The following is a 17,594-nucleotide window of genomic DNA, read 5'->3' on the forward strand; positions in this document are numbered from 1 at the left end:
TATCATCTTGGCTGCTCTTTGAACCTTTTCTAGTGCCGCTATATCTTTTTTGAGAGAAGGCGACCAGAACTGAATGCAGTACTCAAGGTGAGGTCTCACACCATGAAGCAATACAGAGGCATCATAACAGTCTTGGTCTTGCTAACCAACCCTTTTCTAATAATTCCTAGCATCTTGTTTGCTTTTCTGGCCAGCGCCACATATTGGACAGAAGGTTTCAGCATATTGTCTGACACCCAGATCTTTTTCTGGGGCGCTGACCCTCCCAAGGTGGACCAAAGCATCATGCAACTATGCTTTAGGTTATTCTTCCCAATGTGCATCACTTTTGCATTTGTCCACATTCAATTTCATCTGCCGTTTGGACACCCGGTCTTCCAATTTCCTAAGGTCAGTCTGCATGTGTTTAAACAACTTTGAACAGTTTAGTGTCATCTGCAAATTTAATCTTCACTTGTTTCGATTTCCAGGTCATTTATAAATAAATAACACCGGTCCCAGACAAATCCCTGTGGCACTCCACTATTAACCCTCCTCCATTGAGGAAAATACCCTTTATCCCTATTCTCTGTTTTCTATCCGATAACCAATTATTTATTTATTCCTTCTTTCTATACCATTCTCTCAAGGGAGCTCGAAATGATTTACATGAATTTACTGAAGCTTTTTTCCCCCGTCTGTCCCAGTAGGTTCACAATTTATCTAATGTACCTGAAGGCAATGGGGGGAGGGGATTAAGTGACTTACCCAGAGTCACAAGGAACAGTGTGGGGTTTGAACTAGAGAGTTGCACAGGGACAGAAATCCCACCCATTCCCGCCCGTCCCCACCAGGATCCTCTCCGTCCCCACCAGGATCCTCTCCGTCCCCACCCATCCCCGCAAGGAATTATCTCCATCCCCGCCCGTCCCCATAAAAAGCAGCAATTACTTCTGACAGAATCATCAATTCCACAGCTTCTTTTGTGTTTCCGCTGCTGTTATAAACCCCCTCTTTTACTAAGGCTAACGTATCCATTATATTATATGAACGAACCCTGCTTCCAAAGCCTTCCATCCCCGTGGGAGTCCTGTTGGCTAGAGGGGGTTCCCGCGGGAGTCCCGTGGGTCAGAGGGGGGTCCCCGTGGGAGTCCCGTGGGTTGGGGGGATTCCCGCGGGACCCGTGAGATTCCCACGATCTCCGTTCCCGTGCAGACCTCTAGTTTGAACCCACCTCCTCAGGGTGCTGATGCTGTAGCTTTAACCACTGCTCCACACTTCCCTACACTCTGCCACACTCTTGGTATTGGTATCCTCCCTCTCCTTCCTCCACTTGGTCACCAATAGGATTCTCTTCCATTTTCATATCTCTGTTGTATTCCACAACTGAACATTGTAATCCACAATTAACATAGTCTCCTATCCCGTGACCAATTCTCTCAGGAGCTTCTCATGAGGAACTTTGTCAAAAGCTTTCTGAAAATCTAGATACACTAGATCAACCGGCTCATCTTTATCCACATGTTTATTAACACCTTCAGAGAAGTCAGACAAATTAGTGAGGCGAGACCTCCCTTGGCTGAATCATGCCGACTCTCTCCCATTAAATCATGTTTGTCTACGTGCTCCACAATTTTTTTTTTTTTTTATAATGGTTTCCACCATTTTGCTCTGCACTGAAGTCAGGCTTTGCGATCCGTAATTTCCCGGATCTTCCCTGGAACTTTTTTTTTTTTTAAAGAATCAGTGTAACATTGGCCACCCTCCAATCTTCAGGTACTTCAGACAATTTTAGCGACAGATTACAGATCAGCAATTTCACGTTTGAGTTATTTCAGGACCCCGAGACGTATACCATCCGGTCTAGGTGATATCTCTTGCTAACTTGTTCAGATTGGCTTAGTACGTATTCCAGATGACTCCTTGTAACCCTAGACAAATCGCTTAACTCTCCATTGCACTGGATACAACAACAAAAAAGTGTGGGCTGATGCTGAGAATTCTGGCACAATAGCAAACAATGCCCAGAAATAGTTTAGGAATAACGCAGGGACAGTGCAGAAAGATAGCACCTCCAATGTCCAACACTAATTGCGAGCAAATACACTCGCTGCGAGACCAAAAGTAAGAGGAAAGAACATGCCTGGCACATGGCAGCAAGAGTGCACGTGGCAAGCAACCTCAGACATGAAGTGTACACTGGCACCGTTCCTCTGCACTTAGCCTTTCAAAGCTTTTTTCCCCCCCCCCACCCCCTCACTGAAGGCTTATATTTAAATGCCGAAAACAGGCACCATGTGTGCTTCAATTTTTGGACTTGTACACATGTTCCTCAGTCCCAGCGCTTAGAGAGAGAGAGAGTTTGCGGGGCTTCCTTATGCTTCGAAATTCATATCAAAACTTCCCACGATTTAAAATCTGCCACTCTTCGAACACCCCAATGCCAGCTCTGAGCTGGCATTAGATTTCCAGCAATAAGGGCGGCTTGGTTTCGTGTGTGGTTCTGAGCATTGGGACTAGGAAAGGACCTATTGACATCCATCTGACTAAACACTTTGTGCTATCTTTGGCATGTTTCCCAAGCTAGAGCCCTCGACATTCTACTTAGACAAATGCCAGCGCTAGTCCATAGGTAACTGCTGGTGTTAGGTACTGAATTTCTAAGGTGCTTCTTTTCCAGCATAGAACAGCACCTTAGAAATTTGGATTTAAGCGAAGTGTGGATTTAAGCCTCGATGCGCCTCTTACGGGCCACATCGAGGCGGAGGAAGATATCTTCTTTTTCAAGGGTCCCACGACAACAAGAGGGCATCCGTTGAAAATCAGGGGCGGGAAACTACGAGGTGACACCAGGAAATTCTTTTTCACTGAAAGAGTGGTTGATCGCTGGAATAGTCTTCCACTACAGGTGATTGAGGCCAGCAGCGTGCCTGATTTTAAGGCCAAATGGGATCGGCACATGGGATCTATTCACAGGGCAAAGGTAGGGGAGGGACATTAGGGTGGGCAGACTAGATGGGCCTTGGGCCCTTATCTGCCGTCTATTTCTATGTTTCTATGTGTGGACATTTCTGAGGTTATATATTAGCCACTGACGTTTGCTTTGAACAGGTGTTAGGTACTGAACATTGGACCATCATTATCCTACTAGGACAGAGAGAGAAAGTACCGGTATAATATGCAAACACCTCAGAAAGGCAGCGTGTCAAACACATTACCTAAAATCTCAGAGTGAGCACATAATGTGTGTGGCAGAACAGCGGATCCTTCTGAAAAGGAATTTTCTTGCCCATCCTCCCCCAAGCTTGGCAATTTGGGCTTTTACTCACCAAGTTCTGTTCGCACAGGCCACGGAACTGCTGGAATTTCTGGGACATAAGCAGCTGCGCACTTCCAACCGCACTCAGTACCTTTCCGATCACTGGGGGAAAAAAAAAGAACCACCACATGAGGAAAACAGGAAGAGAAGAGACCAAAATAATAAGTTTCTAACCCGCTACATTGTAGGAGAGGAGAGGAAGGCTCAAGTTAGTAGGAAACATGTACAGACCATTATTGGGTGCGGAAGAGTACAGGAAACCAGTTCTCGTACTCTGTTTCTTTACATCCCGGTGTGCTAAGATTATACTCCACAAGCCTGCATCCTTTCTAAATCTGCAGTTTATCAGCACAGCATACAAGATGTTACTGGACAAAGCTTGCGTGTTTTAGGATAGTTTGTCAAAAACGTGCATTTGGCTCCTTCAGTCATCTTCAAAACCCAGAAAGAAGAAGGGCTCATGGAGAATGAAAGTTAAATGGGACCACCATGCTTCTGCCAAGCCGAGGAGTACAGAGAGCGCCTTCTGTGACGATCAGTTATACAACATTAACAGGTGGCAAAAAGGTAAGATTAGTCTAGTGCAGGTTCTAGGACTCAAGTGCTACCTGGTCCATTCTACCAACTCCTTCATTGGTTACCAATTGAAGCACGAATTCTATTCAAATTCTCCTGCCTCTGCTATAAACTAATCTGGGGACTGGCCCCCAGCTACCTACTACCTCACTTCGAATTCCACTCCTCTATTAGGCCTACCAGAAACCGTAACCTCTTTACCTACCCAAATATCATAGGCTGTAGATATCGCACCTTCTTTGATAGAACATTCAAATTCCAAGAAGGTAGACTGCAAACTTGGACAGGCTACTTCACTGATGCCGCCAGAGAATCATATAGTATCTTTAGGAAAGAACTAAAAACCACCTTGTTTAAGAAATTTATAACCTAACCAGACTTCTCCCCTAAAATCGGAGCCTCCTCCCATCCCAAGGAGTCCGTCTACCCTCTTCTGCCAAAATTTCTATCTTTAATTGTTACCAGTTTTTCCCACTGGTGCCCGTCCTTCGTTCAAATGTACCAAGTTAACAACTTACTTCTCATCAACATCTTATGTTATCTTTTTCACCTTCGCAGTCTTGCACCTTTGTAACTCAAAGCGCAATCTCCTTTCTCTTCTCCTACTTATGCTCTGAATATCGTCGACTGTATAATGCTACTCATTGTGAAACCGTGTAATACACAGACCCTGTAACTCTCCTGTTACTATCACTAGATGTTCAATGCTATACTCTGTAATTTGCTGTCTGTACAGTTTCTCTTCATTGTAAACCGCCTAGAAGTCGCAAGATTGTTGGCGGTATAAGAATAAAGTTATTATTATTATTATTATTATAATATTAAAACGAAGACAGTGGTGCCTAATACGTCAATATAATACTGTGATTTCTTTGTAACTGTTTAATCTACAGGTCCAATAAAGGCACAAAAATTACAAAAAAAAAAAAAAAATATTCCCACACACCTTGGTAAATCCAACATGTATTTAGCAAAAGGAAATCTGCTACATTTCTTTGAAGGGGTGAATAAACATGTGGATAAAGTCGAGCCAGTTGATATTGCTCATCTGGATTTTCAGAATCTCATGAACGACTCCAGAGGAAATTACCCTCTCATCCCATGACTTTTTAATGTCCTATTATGGATTAAGAACTGGTTAAAAGATAGAAAACAGAGTAGGGTTACATGAACATGCTAAATGGAAAAGGGTAAATAATGGTGTTCCCCAGGCATTTGTGTGGGAACTTCTGCTTTTTAAACATCTATAAATGATCTGGAGATGGGAATAATTAGTGAGGTAATTAATTCAAAGTTGTTAAATTGCAAGAGGATTGTGAGAAATTACAAGAGGACCCTATGAGATTGGGCATCCAAAACAGTAGATATTTATTTCTTCCATTTGTGCGTAGGAAAGGGTCAGAAGATGGTAGGGAAGGAAGATTCAAGAGGAGAAGAGGATACAAGTGATTAGGTGTCAAATAGATGAGTTTTCAGTTTCTTCCAGAATTTGATGTTGTTAGGTTCCGTCCTGGTCATTTCAGTAAGGTCATTCCAAGTTTTTACGCCTAGAAAGGTGAGCATGGAGTGGAAAACACATTTGCATTGCAGATTTTTTCTGGAAGGGAAATTTAGAAGCATTTTGTTGAGGGTTCTGCGGGAAGTAGACCATGCCTTGGAAAAGAGCTGGATGAGAGGAGCTGCGGAGTTTCCGAAAATACAGTGAATGATGCATGAAGTTTTGAAGGTTATTCGTGACAGGATGGGAGGCCAGTGCAGTTGCCTGATGAAGGCTGTAATCGAGTCATATTTTCTCAGATATTTAGTGTTGAATAGGTGTAAAGTGATGAAAGGTTCCACATTAGGAGTCACCACCCAGGAGAGAGATCTGGGTGGCTTCGCCGCTACGTCGAAACCCTCTGCTCAGTGTACAGTGGTAGCGGAGAAAGCAGAATGTTAGGAATTAGGAAAGAAAATGGAAAACAAAACAGGAGGTTCGACAGCACCTCAAATATTGTGGTCACCGTTTCTCAAAAAAAAAAAAAAAAATTGTGGAATTAGAAAAGGTACAGAAAAGGGCAACAAAATAAAGGGGATGGAGAGACTTCCTTAGACGGAAAGGCTAAAAAGATTAGGGCTCCTCAGCTTGGAGAAGAGATGGCCAAGGGGAGATATGACAAATCCCAGGTGTCAGGTTGCCATGGTACTTAAATTGCCTGCTGGTACCCAAGATTTCATGCCTTCTCGTTTTATCTTTGTAGGAGTGGCTTCAAATGATGCTTTGCGTGCCAGGAAGCCTTGCAGTTTTCAAATTTCACAGGACATGAAAACTACAAATCGGTCAACCTTCCTGCACCGTACAGCTCAAGCTTCATAAAGAATAGAAAACAAATTAAATAATTAACCCCCCCCCTTTTACAAAACCGTGCTAGCATTTTTTAGCGCCGTCGCAGTGGTTATTAACCGCTTCAACACTCAGAATTCCTATGAGCATCGGAGCTGTTACTGCCGCTAAAAACTACATTACAATTTTGTAAGAGAGGAAGGGGTAAAGTACTTTAATTTTTTAAAGTTCGGGGGGGGGGGGGAGAGAAGGAAGATACATGCCCACACAATTTACTTGCCAGCCCACAAGGTGAGGGGAAAAAATGCCAATGCCAGAGACAGACTTGAGTTAAGTCTGAGAAGGGCATGAGGGTTTAAAACAAAAAAATTTGGACAAGTCCATAATCCATTATTAAGATGGCCTTGGGAGGGGGAAAGGGGGGGAATAGATCTACTGCTTATGCCTGGGAAAACAGCATAGAATCAGTTTTATTCTCTTGGGACCTGGATTGGCCACTGTTGGAAACAGGATTCTAGGCGCCTGGGCCAATCAAGCCTTAGACTTAGTGGGGATGGGCGGACCCGCTATGCCTAAGGCCTGATTGGTCCAGGCTTCTAGAGCCTGGGCCAATCAGGCCTTAGGCTTCGGCGGGATGGGCCGGGGCCGCCTCATTTCAACGAGGCGGGCCTGCCGGCTGGACGGGCAAGACCCGTCTGGCCAAAAGAAAAGGTTAGTTTGGTGGGGTGGAGGTTTGGAGGCTGTTAGCGCGGGGGGGAGGGTGCGTCTTCGGGCAGGATGGATTGGGCACCCTCCTGCCAGCGATCGATATTGTCAGGGGGGGGGGGGCATCTTCTGGCAGGAGGGTTTGGGCACCCTCCTGCCAGCGATCGGTAGTGTCGGGGGGGGGGGGGGGGCATCTTCTGGCAGGAGGGTTGAGACACCCTCCTGCCAGTGATCGGACAGGCGGCCGCGGCCCGCTATACTTATAGCAGCAGAGAGATCCCTTGCCGCAATAAAGTATAGCGGCCGCGTCTACTTACAATGTAGACCAGCATTTTGTTGGCCTACATTGTAAGCGTCTCTTCCTCTACTAGGGAGACGCGTAGGGCCGCCTAGGTTCGCCTAAGGCCCTTAGGCGAGCTTAGGCATCTTGCGGGCCTCCCTAGGCTCCCGGAGGTGCCTTCAATATAGGCGGCCTGCCTGGGGAGCATTTTTTAAAAAAACATGCATCCCGATTGGCTGATTAGACAGCTGTAGGATGCCTACAGCTGCCTAAAATCGGGACACACTTTGTAGAATCAGGGCCAGTATGGCTACTATCTATTTGTTACGTTATGCACAAATCGCCCACCCCACGGTTCTCTCCCCATCACTTAACAGATTGGTGACCTTCACCAGCCCGAGGCTACCCCTGCCAGCAAACTAAAGCATTGCTTGTTTCTAAAAACAGCTGACTCTCAGTTTACTTGTCCCAGATGCAAACAAAAGCACTTCCACTCATACAGCAATATCTTAAGGACCTGATTGCAAGATCGATTAGCTCCGTGTCCTTTAAACTTGGCCTTGTTCTGCTGCCAACACTCGCATCCGCTGCTGCTGGTTCCATCAGAAGATGGTCCCCAGCCAGGACACTCCTCTGTGGCCTTGTATTTTCTACCCAAACCCTCCCCACTCTATTTGGAACAACATTCTGAAATTTTTGCACAGTCGTTACTTAGCCTGCTCCATCCTTGGCTGCTGAAAAAATATGGATGGAAATAAAAATCAAAAGCCTAAGAAACCAAAAGTCCTATGCTTGCCCCCTGCTCTGTGTAAATGTGCACATTTTCAATCCCGTGGCTGCTGTCAGCTGCTGTAATGGCCAGGTGCTCCATTAGCGCTACTTTGGCTAATGGCTAGGTGGAGATGTAAGCCAAGTGTACCAACTCAAATCACCAGTTAAGTCTGAGATGCCTTGGCAAGGCACAGCTCCAAAAGCATAGCGTGACAGCCTTAACAAGGACAAAAATTGGGGAGTGTGTGGCACAGTGGTTAAAGCTACAGCCTCAGCACCCTGGGGTTGTGGGCTCAAACCCACGCTGCTCCTTGTGACCCTGGGCAAGTCACTTAATCCCCCCTTTGCCCCAGGGACATTAGATAGATTGTGAGCTTGCCAGGACAGACAGGAAAAAAATGCTCAAGTACCTGAATAAATTCATGTAAATCGTTCTGAACTCCCTAAGGAGAACAGTATGGAAAATTGGAAAAAATAAATGAAAATATGATTTCCTTTCTTCAGAATTTCTAGAAACAGAAAGGATGACGGTTCCTACCAACCATGAGGGCCATCTAAGCTCCTGATGCAGTGCCATGGAAGAAGAGGTTTACAGTAGAAATCCAAAATCCAAACTGCTCAGGGATCAGGTGCCACAAGAGGGCACCCGCTCAAACTCAGGGGCGGAAAATTTCATGGCAACACCAGAAAGTATTTCTTCACAGAGACAGTGGTTGATCATTGGAACAAGCTTCCAGTGCAGGTGATCGAGGCAGACAGCGTGCCAGACTTTAAGAAGAAATGGGATACCCATGTGGGATCCCTACGAGGGTCAAGATAAGGAAATTGGGTCATTAGGGCATAGACAGGGGGTGGGTAAGCAGAGTGGGCAGACTTGATGGGCTGTAGCCCTTTTCGGCCGTCATCTTCTATGTTTCTATGATGGGTCATTTGGCCTTTATCTGCCATCATGTTTCTATAATCAGAAAGTTCTATGACATCACAATGCAGGTGTAAAGAGCCTTAGCCTATAGGAAGAGGAGATGCAAATGTTAAGAGCCTTAGCCAATAGGGAGAGGAGGAGGGAGTGGCTGCTGCAGACACCAGAAAGTATTTCTTCACAGAGAGAGTGGTTGATCATTGGAACAAGCTTCCAGTGCAGGTGATGGAGGCAGACAGCGTGCCAGACTTTAAGAAGAAATGGGATACCCATGTGGGATCCCTACGAGGGTCAAGATAAGGAAATTGGGTCATTAGGGCATAGACAGGGGGTGGGTAAGCAGAGTGGGCAGACTTGATGGGCTGTAGCCCTTTTCGGCCGTCATCTTCTATGTTTCTATGATGGGTCATTTGGCCTTTATCTGCCATCATGTTTCTATAATCAGAAAGTTCTATGACATCACAATGCAGGTGTAAAGAGCCTTAGCCTATAGGAAGAGGAGATGCAAATGTTAAGAGCCTTAGCCAATAGGGAGAGGAGGAGGGAGTGGCTGCTGCAGACACCAGAAAGTATTTCTTCACAGAGAGAGTGGTTGATCATTGGAACAAGCTTCCAGTGCAGGTGATGGAGGCAGACAGCGTGCCAGACTTTAAGAATAAATTGGATACCCATGTGGGATCCCTACAAGGGTCAAGATAAGGAAATTGGGTCATTAGGGCATAGACAGGGGGTGGGTAAGCAGAGTGGGCAGACTTGATGGGCTGTAGCCCTTTTCGGCCGTCATCTTCTATGTTTCTATATTTTTAAAACTCAAATTTACGGAAGACTAAAGGAGATGAATAAAACAAAAATTTGCCCTTTTCATTAACAAAAACACAGAATGCTTCATTTGTTTAAATGGGTATATTTATTTGTTCGTTTCCGCAACTTCTGCCACTGTGCATCTTAGCAGTCGTCGAGTGCATGCACGCTCACACAGAAGCCTGGAAATTTACAAAAAATGTTTTCAGTTTTCGGAGTTAAAAATGGGAAGGTGTGCCACTCTTGAATTTTCACTTTTGGTGGTAAACATTGTGCCTGTACCATCAGTATGAAGCTAATTTAGCAGAAAGAAAGATCGGGGAACATGGCTTCCTTGATACTGATGTATGGGGCCCTTTAGAAAGCTTTGTTAAACAATGTGTGTTAAGTGTAGATGACCTGCCAGACAAAGAGGGTTTCTTTCCTGGGGTGGGATGGGAGGGAAGGGCTTCTCACATGACAATTGGTGCTGGTGTACCACCGTTAAAGATTTGTCACTTTGCATCATTGTACGATATGAAAAGCTTAATAAAGTTTGAACTTTAAAAAAACAAACAAACAACGTTTTTGAGTTTTCTTGAAATCTGCATTCTTGGGTGGTCTGGATTTTTGCCCTTTTACCGTATTTAGAACTTTTTGCCACTAGGGGATCCCAGGAACTTATAGCCCAGATTCTTTTGAATTAAATTACTGGTTTTGTCTTTACTAAGTCTATTGAGAGACTACCTTGAATCTAATCTCCTTAGAGCCATATACCGTTCCACCTCATTACTCCGCAGTCCTTCCTCTGAAAAAGACTTATAAACTCAAAAGCATAAATCAAGTACAAGGGCGAATCAAAGATTAAAGGCAATTGTTAAATTACGCGATAACTGGAATAGAGAGAGCAAAATGCAACATATGTACCCATACATTGCCTGTTGGATAGTTCGTCCACACAGTGCAGCTCTCGGCCTTTAGTTGCATGGCAGCCATGAGGTCAGAAACATGTACACTCCATTGCAAGATTGCACCACTGAACAATGGTGAAGTAGTGCTCTTTCAGCCAGAGGGATTGAAACCTGTAGAAATTCACCATCTGATATCGACTCAGTATGGACAAACTGCTGTCGAGACAGACATGGGAGAAGCCACTGCTTGCCCTAGATTGGTGGCATGGAATCTTGCTACACTTCTCCCTCCGTATCCATGGGGGTTAGGGGCAGAGCCGGCCCGCGAATAATAAAATACCGCAAATATTCGGGCTGGCTCTGCCCCTAACCCCCGCTTCTCCCCCCCCCCCCCCCCGGCTCTTTTAAGCCCTGTAAACCCCCCCTTAAGCCTTATCTGGTGGTCTAGTGGGTGTTCAGGGCAGGCGCGATCTTCCCACGCTCCTGCCCCGTGCAGATCGCTGTAGTTTCGAGACTACGACGGGAGCTCAAGGCAGCCGTTTCCTATGAGCGATGTGCATAGGGCAGGAGCGTGGAAAGATCGCTCCTTCCCCGAAAACCCGCTAGACCACCAGGTAAGGCTTAAGGGGGTGCTTACAGGGCTTAAAAGAGCAGATGAAGTTCAATGTTCAATGTTGAGAAATGTAAAGTATTACATGTGGGAAACAGAAACCCGAGGTACAACTATACGATGGGAGGAATGTTATTAAATGAGAGTACCCAAGAAAGGGACTTGGGGGTAATGGTGGACATGACAATGAAGCTGACGGCACAGTACGCAGTGGCCGCTAAGAAGGCAAACAGAATGCTAGGCATAATCAAGAAGGGTATTACAACCAGAACGAAAGAAGTTATCCTGCCATTGATTGGGCGATGGTGCGTCCGCATCTGGAATACTGCGTCCAATACTGGTCGCCGTACCTTAAGAAGGACATGGTGTTACTCAAGAGGGTTCAGAGGAGAGCGACACGTCTGATAAAGGGGATGGAAAACCTTCCATATGCTGAGAGATTGGAGAAACTGGGTCTCTTTTCCCTGGAGAAGAGGAGACTTAGAGGGGATATGATAGACTTACAAGATCATGAAGGGCATAGAGAGAGTAAAGAGGGACAGATTCTTCAAACTTTCGAATAATAAAAGAACAAGAGGGCATTCGGAAAAGTTGAAAGGGGACAGATTCAAAACGAATGCTAGGAAGTTCTTCTTTACCCAATGTGTGGTGGACACCTGGAATGCGCTTCCAGAGAGCGTAATAGGGCAGAGTACGGTACTGGGGTTCAAGAAAGGATTGGACAATTTCCTGCTGGAAAAGGGGATAGAGGGGTATAGATAGAGGATTACTGCACAGGTCCTGGACCTGTTGGGCCGCCGCGTGAGCGGACTGCTGGGCATGATGGACATCAGGTCTGACCCAGTAGAGGCATTGCTTATGTTCTTAAGGGGGGGGGCTTACAGAGCTTAAAATAGCCCGAAAAATTAAAAAAATTTTTTGTTTAAAATCGCGAATAACTGAATCCGTGGATTCGGAGGGGGAAGTGCACTCTTTGGGGATTCCACTTGGAATGTTGCTACTATCTGGGCTTTTGCCAGGTACTTGTAACTTGGATTGGTCTCTGTAAAGAAGGGATATTGGGTTAGATGGGTCATTGGTCTGATCCATTCTTATGTTCTTAATTAACGAAAGGTTTATGAATGGGTAAAAAGGTTTAATGTGGGAAGACCGGGTGTAACCGATGAGAAAGTTCTTCTGGTCACCCACCACCATCACGCATACAACAGCACGTTGACAGGGCGGATGCCTTGATTAGAGAAGACTGACAGATAATGGTATCTCAATTGGCTGCAAATTTGGATATCAGCTATTGGATCTGCATTTGCTATAATGCATGACGACTTGGGATACAGGAAAGTCCGTGCGTGGCGGCTTCCCAAAACTGCCTTCTGATCTGCGCAAGGGGAGGATGCGACCCAGTTCCCGAGACAGTACGAAGAAGAGTGCTGTCACCGGCCACGAGACACGGGTCCATCACTGCGACCTAGAAGGCTCGCCTGGCTTCGGGAGCAGCCGAAAAACTTCGCGGCAGGAATGCAGAAGCTAGTTAAACGATACAAGAAATGCGTTCTGTTGCATGGGGAACCACGTGGAAAAGTGATACGTTCAGTTACTACTTTTAAAGCCGTAAAATGTGTATTTTGCCTTTACTTTTGAATTTACCCTCATACCTTCTCTAGAGTAGACATGGGCTAACTATGTCCCAGCTGCTGCAGCTGGAAGCAATATGATCAATGTACTTCAGGGATTTACCGCTTCATAGACAAAATCGCGTGAGACAACTGAGCGCAAGGTTGACGGCGCGCCGAAGAAAAGCACTATTTTAAAGGGTTCCGACGGGGGGTGTTGGTGGGGAACCCCCCTATTTTACTTAACAGACATCGCGCTGGCGTTGTGGGGGGTTTGGGGGGTTGTAACCCCCCTCATTATACTTGAAACCGAACTTTTTGCCTGTTTTTTAGGGAAAAAAGTTCAGTTTTAAGTATAATGTGGGGGGGTTACAACCCCCCAAACCCCCCACAACGCCAGCGCAATGTCTGTTAAGTAAAGTGTGGGGGGGGTTCCCCCCCACACCCCCCATCGGAGCCCTTTAAAATAGTGCTTTTCTTCGGCGCGCCGTTGTCTCGCGCGATTTAGTCCCGTCACCGATTTGCCTGCTGGTCCCCCAGCCCATTTGGACCTGGTCTCAACGTGGCTCTCCGATCCAAATGCTCTCTCACCTCTAGGGAAAAACACATTCAGGTCTTAATCTCTCATGGCTTTTTCGGTGAAAACTCCACACCACTTTGGTGGCCTCTCTGGACCCTTTGGAGAGTCTCCAGTGCTCAATTTGATCTCTTACCAATAATCTGCACTATTTCCATTATGTAGTCCCAGTGTTGGAGAAAAATACATAGATTAGAGGGTTTGGGGGGGGGGGGAATACTGGAGCATAAGAACAAACCATTTTAAGCAACAATATCAATCAGTTGCTATGCAAACATTCCCAATTAATGAGCTTTGATTTTTGGACATGCTTTTTTTCCTCCCCCTTTGCTAGAAGTCTAGTTTAACCAGATTTCCCTCCCCCTTATTTTCAGCGTTCTACATTCACCACAAATATCTCAAGAGGCTACAGTCACCCCCCCCCCCAGAAAGCTCTTCTCAAAATAAATATTTATGAAACAGTGTTTACAAATGAGGCTATTTTTTTTTTATGAAGATGTTACGGGATTTTGCATGATCCTAAATCTATTTTCGTTAAGGACGCTAAGATCAACGCAACAAAATTTATTAACTATCCCTTCATTAAAAATAATTGGGACAAGAAGAACAACTATATTTTCAGTGCAAGCACCTCAACTATGGAATAATCTACCTATTTATTTACGTAACGAAACATCACTAGACAAATTTAAACATGGTTTGAAAACCATTCTTTATAGAGATGCATTCAATACATAAATAGATAATGATAATAAACACAATATTTATCTTTTAGAAATCAAATATGCAAAACATCTTTTTTTTTTCTCTCTTCTTTTCTCTCTTTCTCTCTTCCTTTCCTTCATCATTTTTCTCACCTACCCTACCCTTATGTATAAACCTTAATTGTTAAAAAATTTTTTATTTTTTTTAAACTGTAATTCCATTTTTTCTTTACCCACTTGTTTCAGTTTGTATCAATAATACATAATGATTAGTTTGTATCATTCTGTCTTATTTGTATTTGTCACCCCAATTTTTTTTTATTGTACATTTCAATTATGTAATACGCATTGAAATATTTGATATTGCGTAAAATCAAAATTTAATAAAACTTGAAACTTGGTGAAATAACCCCGTTCTATGAGGATTTCAGGGTAACCAAGATACGCAAGTTAATCCGATTCTTAGATTGCATTCAAACATTTATTGTGGATTTCTTGAAGAACCACCCCCCCAAAAAAAAACCCCAAACCCCAAAAAACCAACACTACACACCTACATATCTCCTGGCCTTACTCCTATTCACTCAAAATAATTTTGTCCCGTTGGCATCATTTTTGAGCAATAGCATAGGGATCTTAAGGCCAAAACTATATTTTGGGGTGAATCACAGGCTTCAACGATGAAGATTGATGAATTGATTTGTCGTCAAGCGCGACACTGTGCAGTTTCCTCTCGGAACAAAACCTCATCCCTCACACAAGGTAGCCCATGGCTGCACTAACACCCCTCACAGTCAACACCAAGACATCACAATCTTAACTCGCTCTGATCGTCCTGAACAAATCATGCGAAGAGACGATCATACCAAGCTATGTCCCAGTGTTGAGACACATCAACTAGCTGAGATTGGCACTTAATTTCCACAATAACTTCATTTAGGTCTTCATATGTGAAAAGCTTCTGAATAAAAGCCCCCTGCACCCTACCATTCCCCAACTCTCTCTTTACCTTCTTCACACAGATTGTTCTCTTTGGTCTCTTTGTCCATCTGACGGCACCATCCTTCTAACCTCTCCGTCTCCGCCTGCAATAACTTCAGAAACCAATGGCCATCCCGCCGGCACGCCCCAGGCAGCGTTGGCTCAGATGGCGAATTTGTTGATGTTTCCAGCCAGGGGTCAGGAGGAGGGAGAGAGTTAGGCTCTAGGGCTGGGTCAACGTTATCTCCATAGGAGAGGTTCCTTTTTATCTCGGCGATCTTGGCCAACGGCCTGGTACCAGCGTCCATGGTAGTGTTGTGTCGTGACTGCGGGCAGTTAGAAAGGCTTTTGTTGGAGGATTTACAGCTGGAATTACTCTGTTCTTGTGTATCGGAGTCCGTCTCTTGTTTGGAAGTCATGCTGCTGGAGCGACTGTTCCTATGGAAAGTCAAGAGCGAGAGAGATTTGTTAAGGTGGCCTACGCTGGAGGGTGAACAACACACATTAGTTCAGCGAGGTGAACCAACTAAAAATTAAAGACCGTGCCAAAGCAGAGTTTAAGGGTCTGGTGCCGGCTTCATAATTCTCCTTCAATATATGCGGTCTGGATATTATTTAAATAATAGGATCTTATATTAGTATGCAAGACGCCTCAGCCCCACCACTCCACCGCAAAGGAATTTTTTTATCATATGGCTCCCCTGGTTTGGCTGAGATAAGTACTATTTATACTTTGAATGATTATTTATAAATATAGCAGCAAGCTGAGGCACTGCAAGGAAACATAAAAAGGATAAAGTAAAATTAATACTAGCAATGATAATACAAGATGTATAGACAGCCAATGATGAAGCACCACACTATGCTTCCCGCGAGATAAAAAAATTCCTTTGCGGTGGAGTGGTGGGGCTGAGGCGTCTTACATACTAATATAAGATCCTATTATTTAAATAATATCCAGACCGCATATATTGAAGGAGGATATTTTTGCTGACTAAAGTGGCTGGATTAATATAAATAAACACTAGTGGTCATTACAGCAGCGGCTTCATAATTCTAGCAGTTAGTCAAGCTCAATTCAATTTTGCATAAATTGCAGCTTTACCAAGCTTGAAAGTTAGAGTTTGAATACTGATTTCTGGACTAATTGTTGCTGTGGTCTTGTTTCCCATCACCACACAGCAACGAAGAGTCAGCACCAACCCATCCAGGGAACAAACCCATGTTTTCTATTCCACACACAATCTACAGTGCTGACAATGCAGAGACAGCAACTACTGAAACACACATGCACTGCTTGATAAAAAGTTTTAAATATCTCATTGTCATGGTATATTAATGTTAGACCTCTAATGAGCTGTCTTACTTTTCTGCAGAACCACAGGCTGCCAAGAAAAGCATTTAAAAATATTTTGAGGGGGGGGGAGACAGCAAACAACCTCCCCAACATGTTCCTCTTCACAGTACAAGCAGGCGAGTTATTTACTTAAAAAGGGAACTATTTCGCGTTCTTTAAAAAAAAAAAAAAAAAAGGTAGTTATCACCAGCGTCTGTCGTGCCAAGTCTGGGCCTGTAACGCTTGCAATGGAGTAAATGATAAATCCATGAATTTTTTTTATCATGTAGTATAAATACAAAATGATACTCATTCAGAAAGAGGAATGGGTTAAAGAAACGGTTTCGTTTCCACGCTACGTTACCTTACCTCCACTCGTCCTCCACCTGAACTCCGATGGACTGGAATTTGGTGGGGGGAGGGGGATCTGGGATTGGTACTGGATGAATGCAGTCAACCTTAAGAACAGAAGAAAACACTATCAGCTCAAACTACAACACAATTGTCATGACTAGAAGATGAACCTTCATGTCCCTTTCTAAGTGGGTAGACCCACTGTATGTTAACGAGATATGCATCCAATAATTTACAGATCACTTCCACTTTCCTAGGTGGTCTAGATTCTTTCCAGCTCTTTGTGTAAAACCATATTACAACACATACTTCCTTTCCCATTTCAGAAATGTTCTTCAATAGGCACGTGGGATCTCAGAGAGAGGAAGAGATAATGGTTACTGCAGATGGGCAGACTGGATGGGTCATTTGGCCTTTATCTGCCATCATATTTCTATGTTTCTATAACCATAAAGCTCTATGACCTCACAATGCAGGTGTAAAGAGCCTTAGCCTATAGGAAGAGCAGATGCAAATGTTAAGAGCCTTATCCAATAGGGAGGAGGAGGAGAAAGTAGATGGGCCATTTGGCCATTATCTGCCATCATGTTTCTATAACCATAAAACTATATGGCATCACAATGCAGGTGTAAAGAGCCTTAGTCAATAGGGAGAGGAAGAGATAATGGTTACTGTGGATGGGCAGACTGGATGGGCCATTTGGCCTTTATCTGCCATCACATTTCTATGTTTCTAACAAAACACAGAGGGGTAATATGCAAGGGAGTGTCCAGAAACATCCTTCAATACCCCTAACATTTGTCTCCAATACCCAGTCTGGACAAACAGACAAAAAAAATGCATTGGTGCTGTGACAGAA

At 44.3% G+C, this 17,594-nt stretch overlaps 1 protein-coding gene across 4 annotated transcripts in view; it reads right to left on the reverse strand.

The window, feature by feature from the left end:
* DLGAP4 (DLG associated protein 4) overlaps nucleotides 1-17,594 on the reverse strand; it is a 174,763-nt gene that overhangs the window by 5,010 nt on the left and 152,159 nt on the right. For all 4 annotated transcript variants that reach the window (XM_033963937.1, XM_033963938.1, XM_033963939.1 and 1 more), the window contains 3 exons: nucleotides 16,751-16,839; nucleotides 15,074-15,483; nucleotides 3,309-3,400 (listed from right to left, as the gene is read on the reverse strand). In XM_033963937.1, coding sequence (XP_033819828.1) covers nucleotides 3,309-3,400; nucleotides 15,074-15,483; nucleotides 16,751-16,839 — 591 coding nt within the window. The remainder of the gene's footprint in view (nucleotides 1-3,308; nucleotides 3,401-15,073; nucleotides 15,484-16,750; nucleotides 16,840-17,594) is intronic.

The sequence above is a fragment of the Geotrypetes seraphini genome, chromosome 11, assembly GCF_902459505.1.
Source record: "Geotrypetes seraphini chromosome 11, aGeoSer1.1, whole genome shotgun sequence".
NCBI lineage: Eukaryota > Metazoa > Chordata > Amphibia > Gymnophiona > Dermophiidae > Geotrypetes > Geotrypetes seraphini.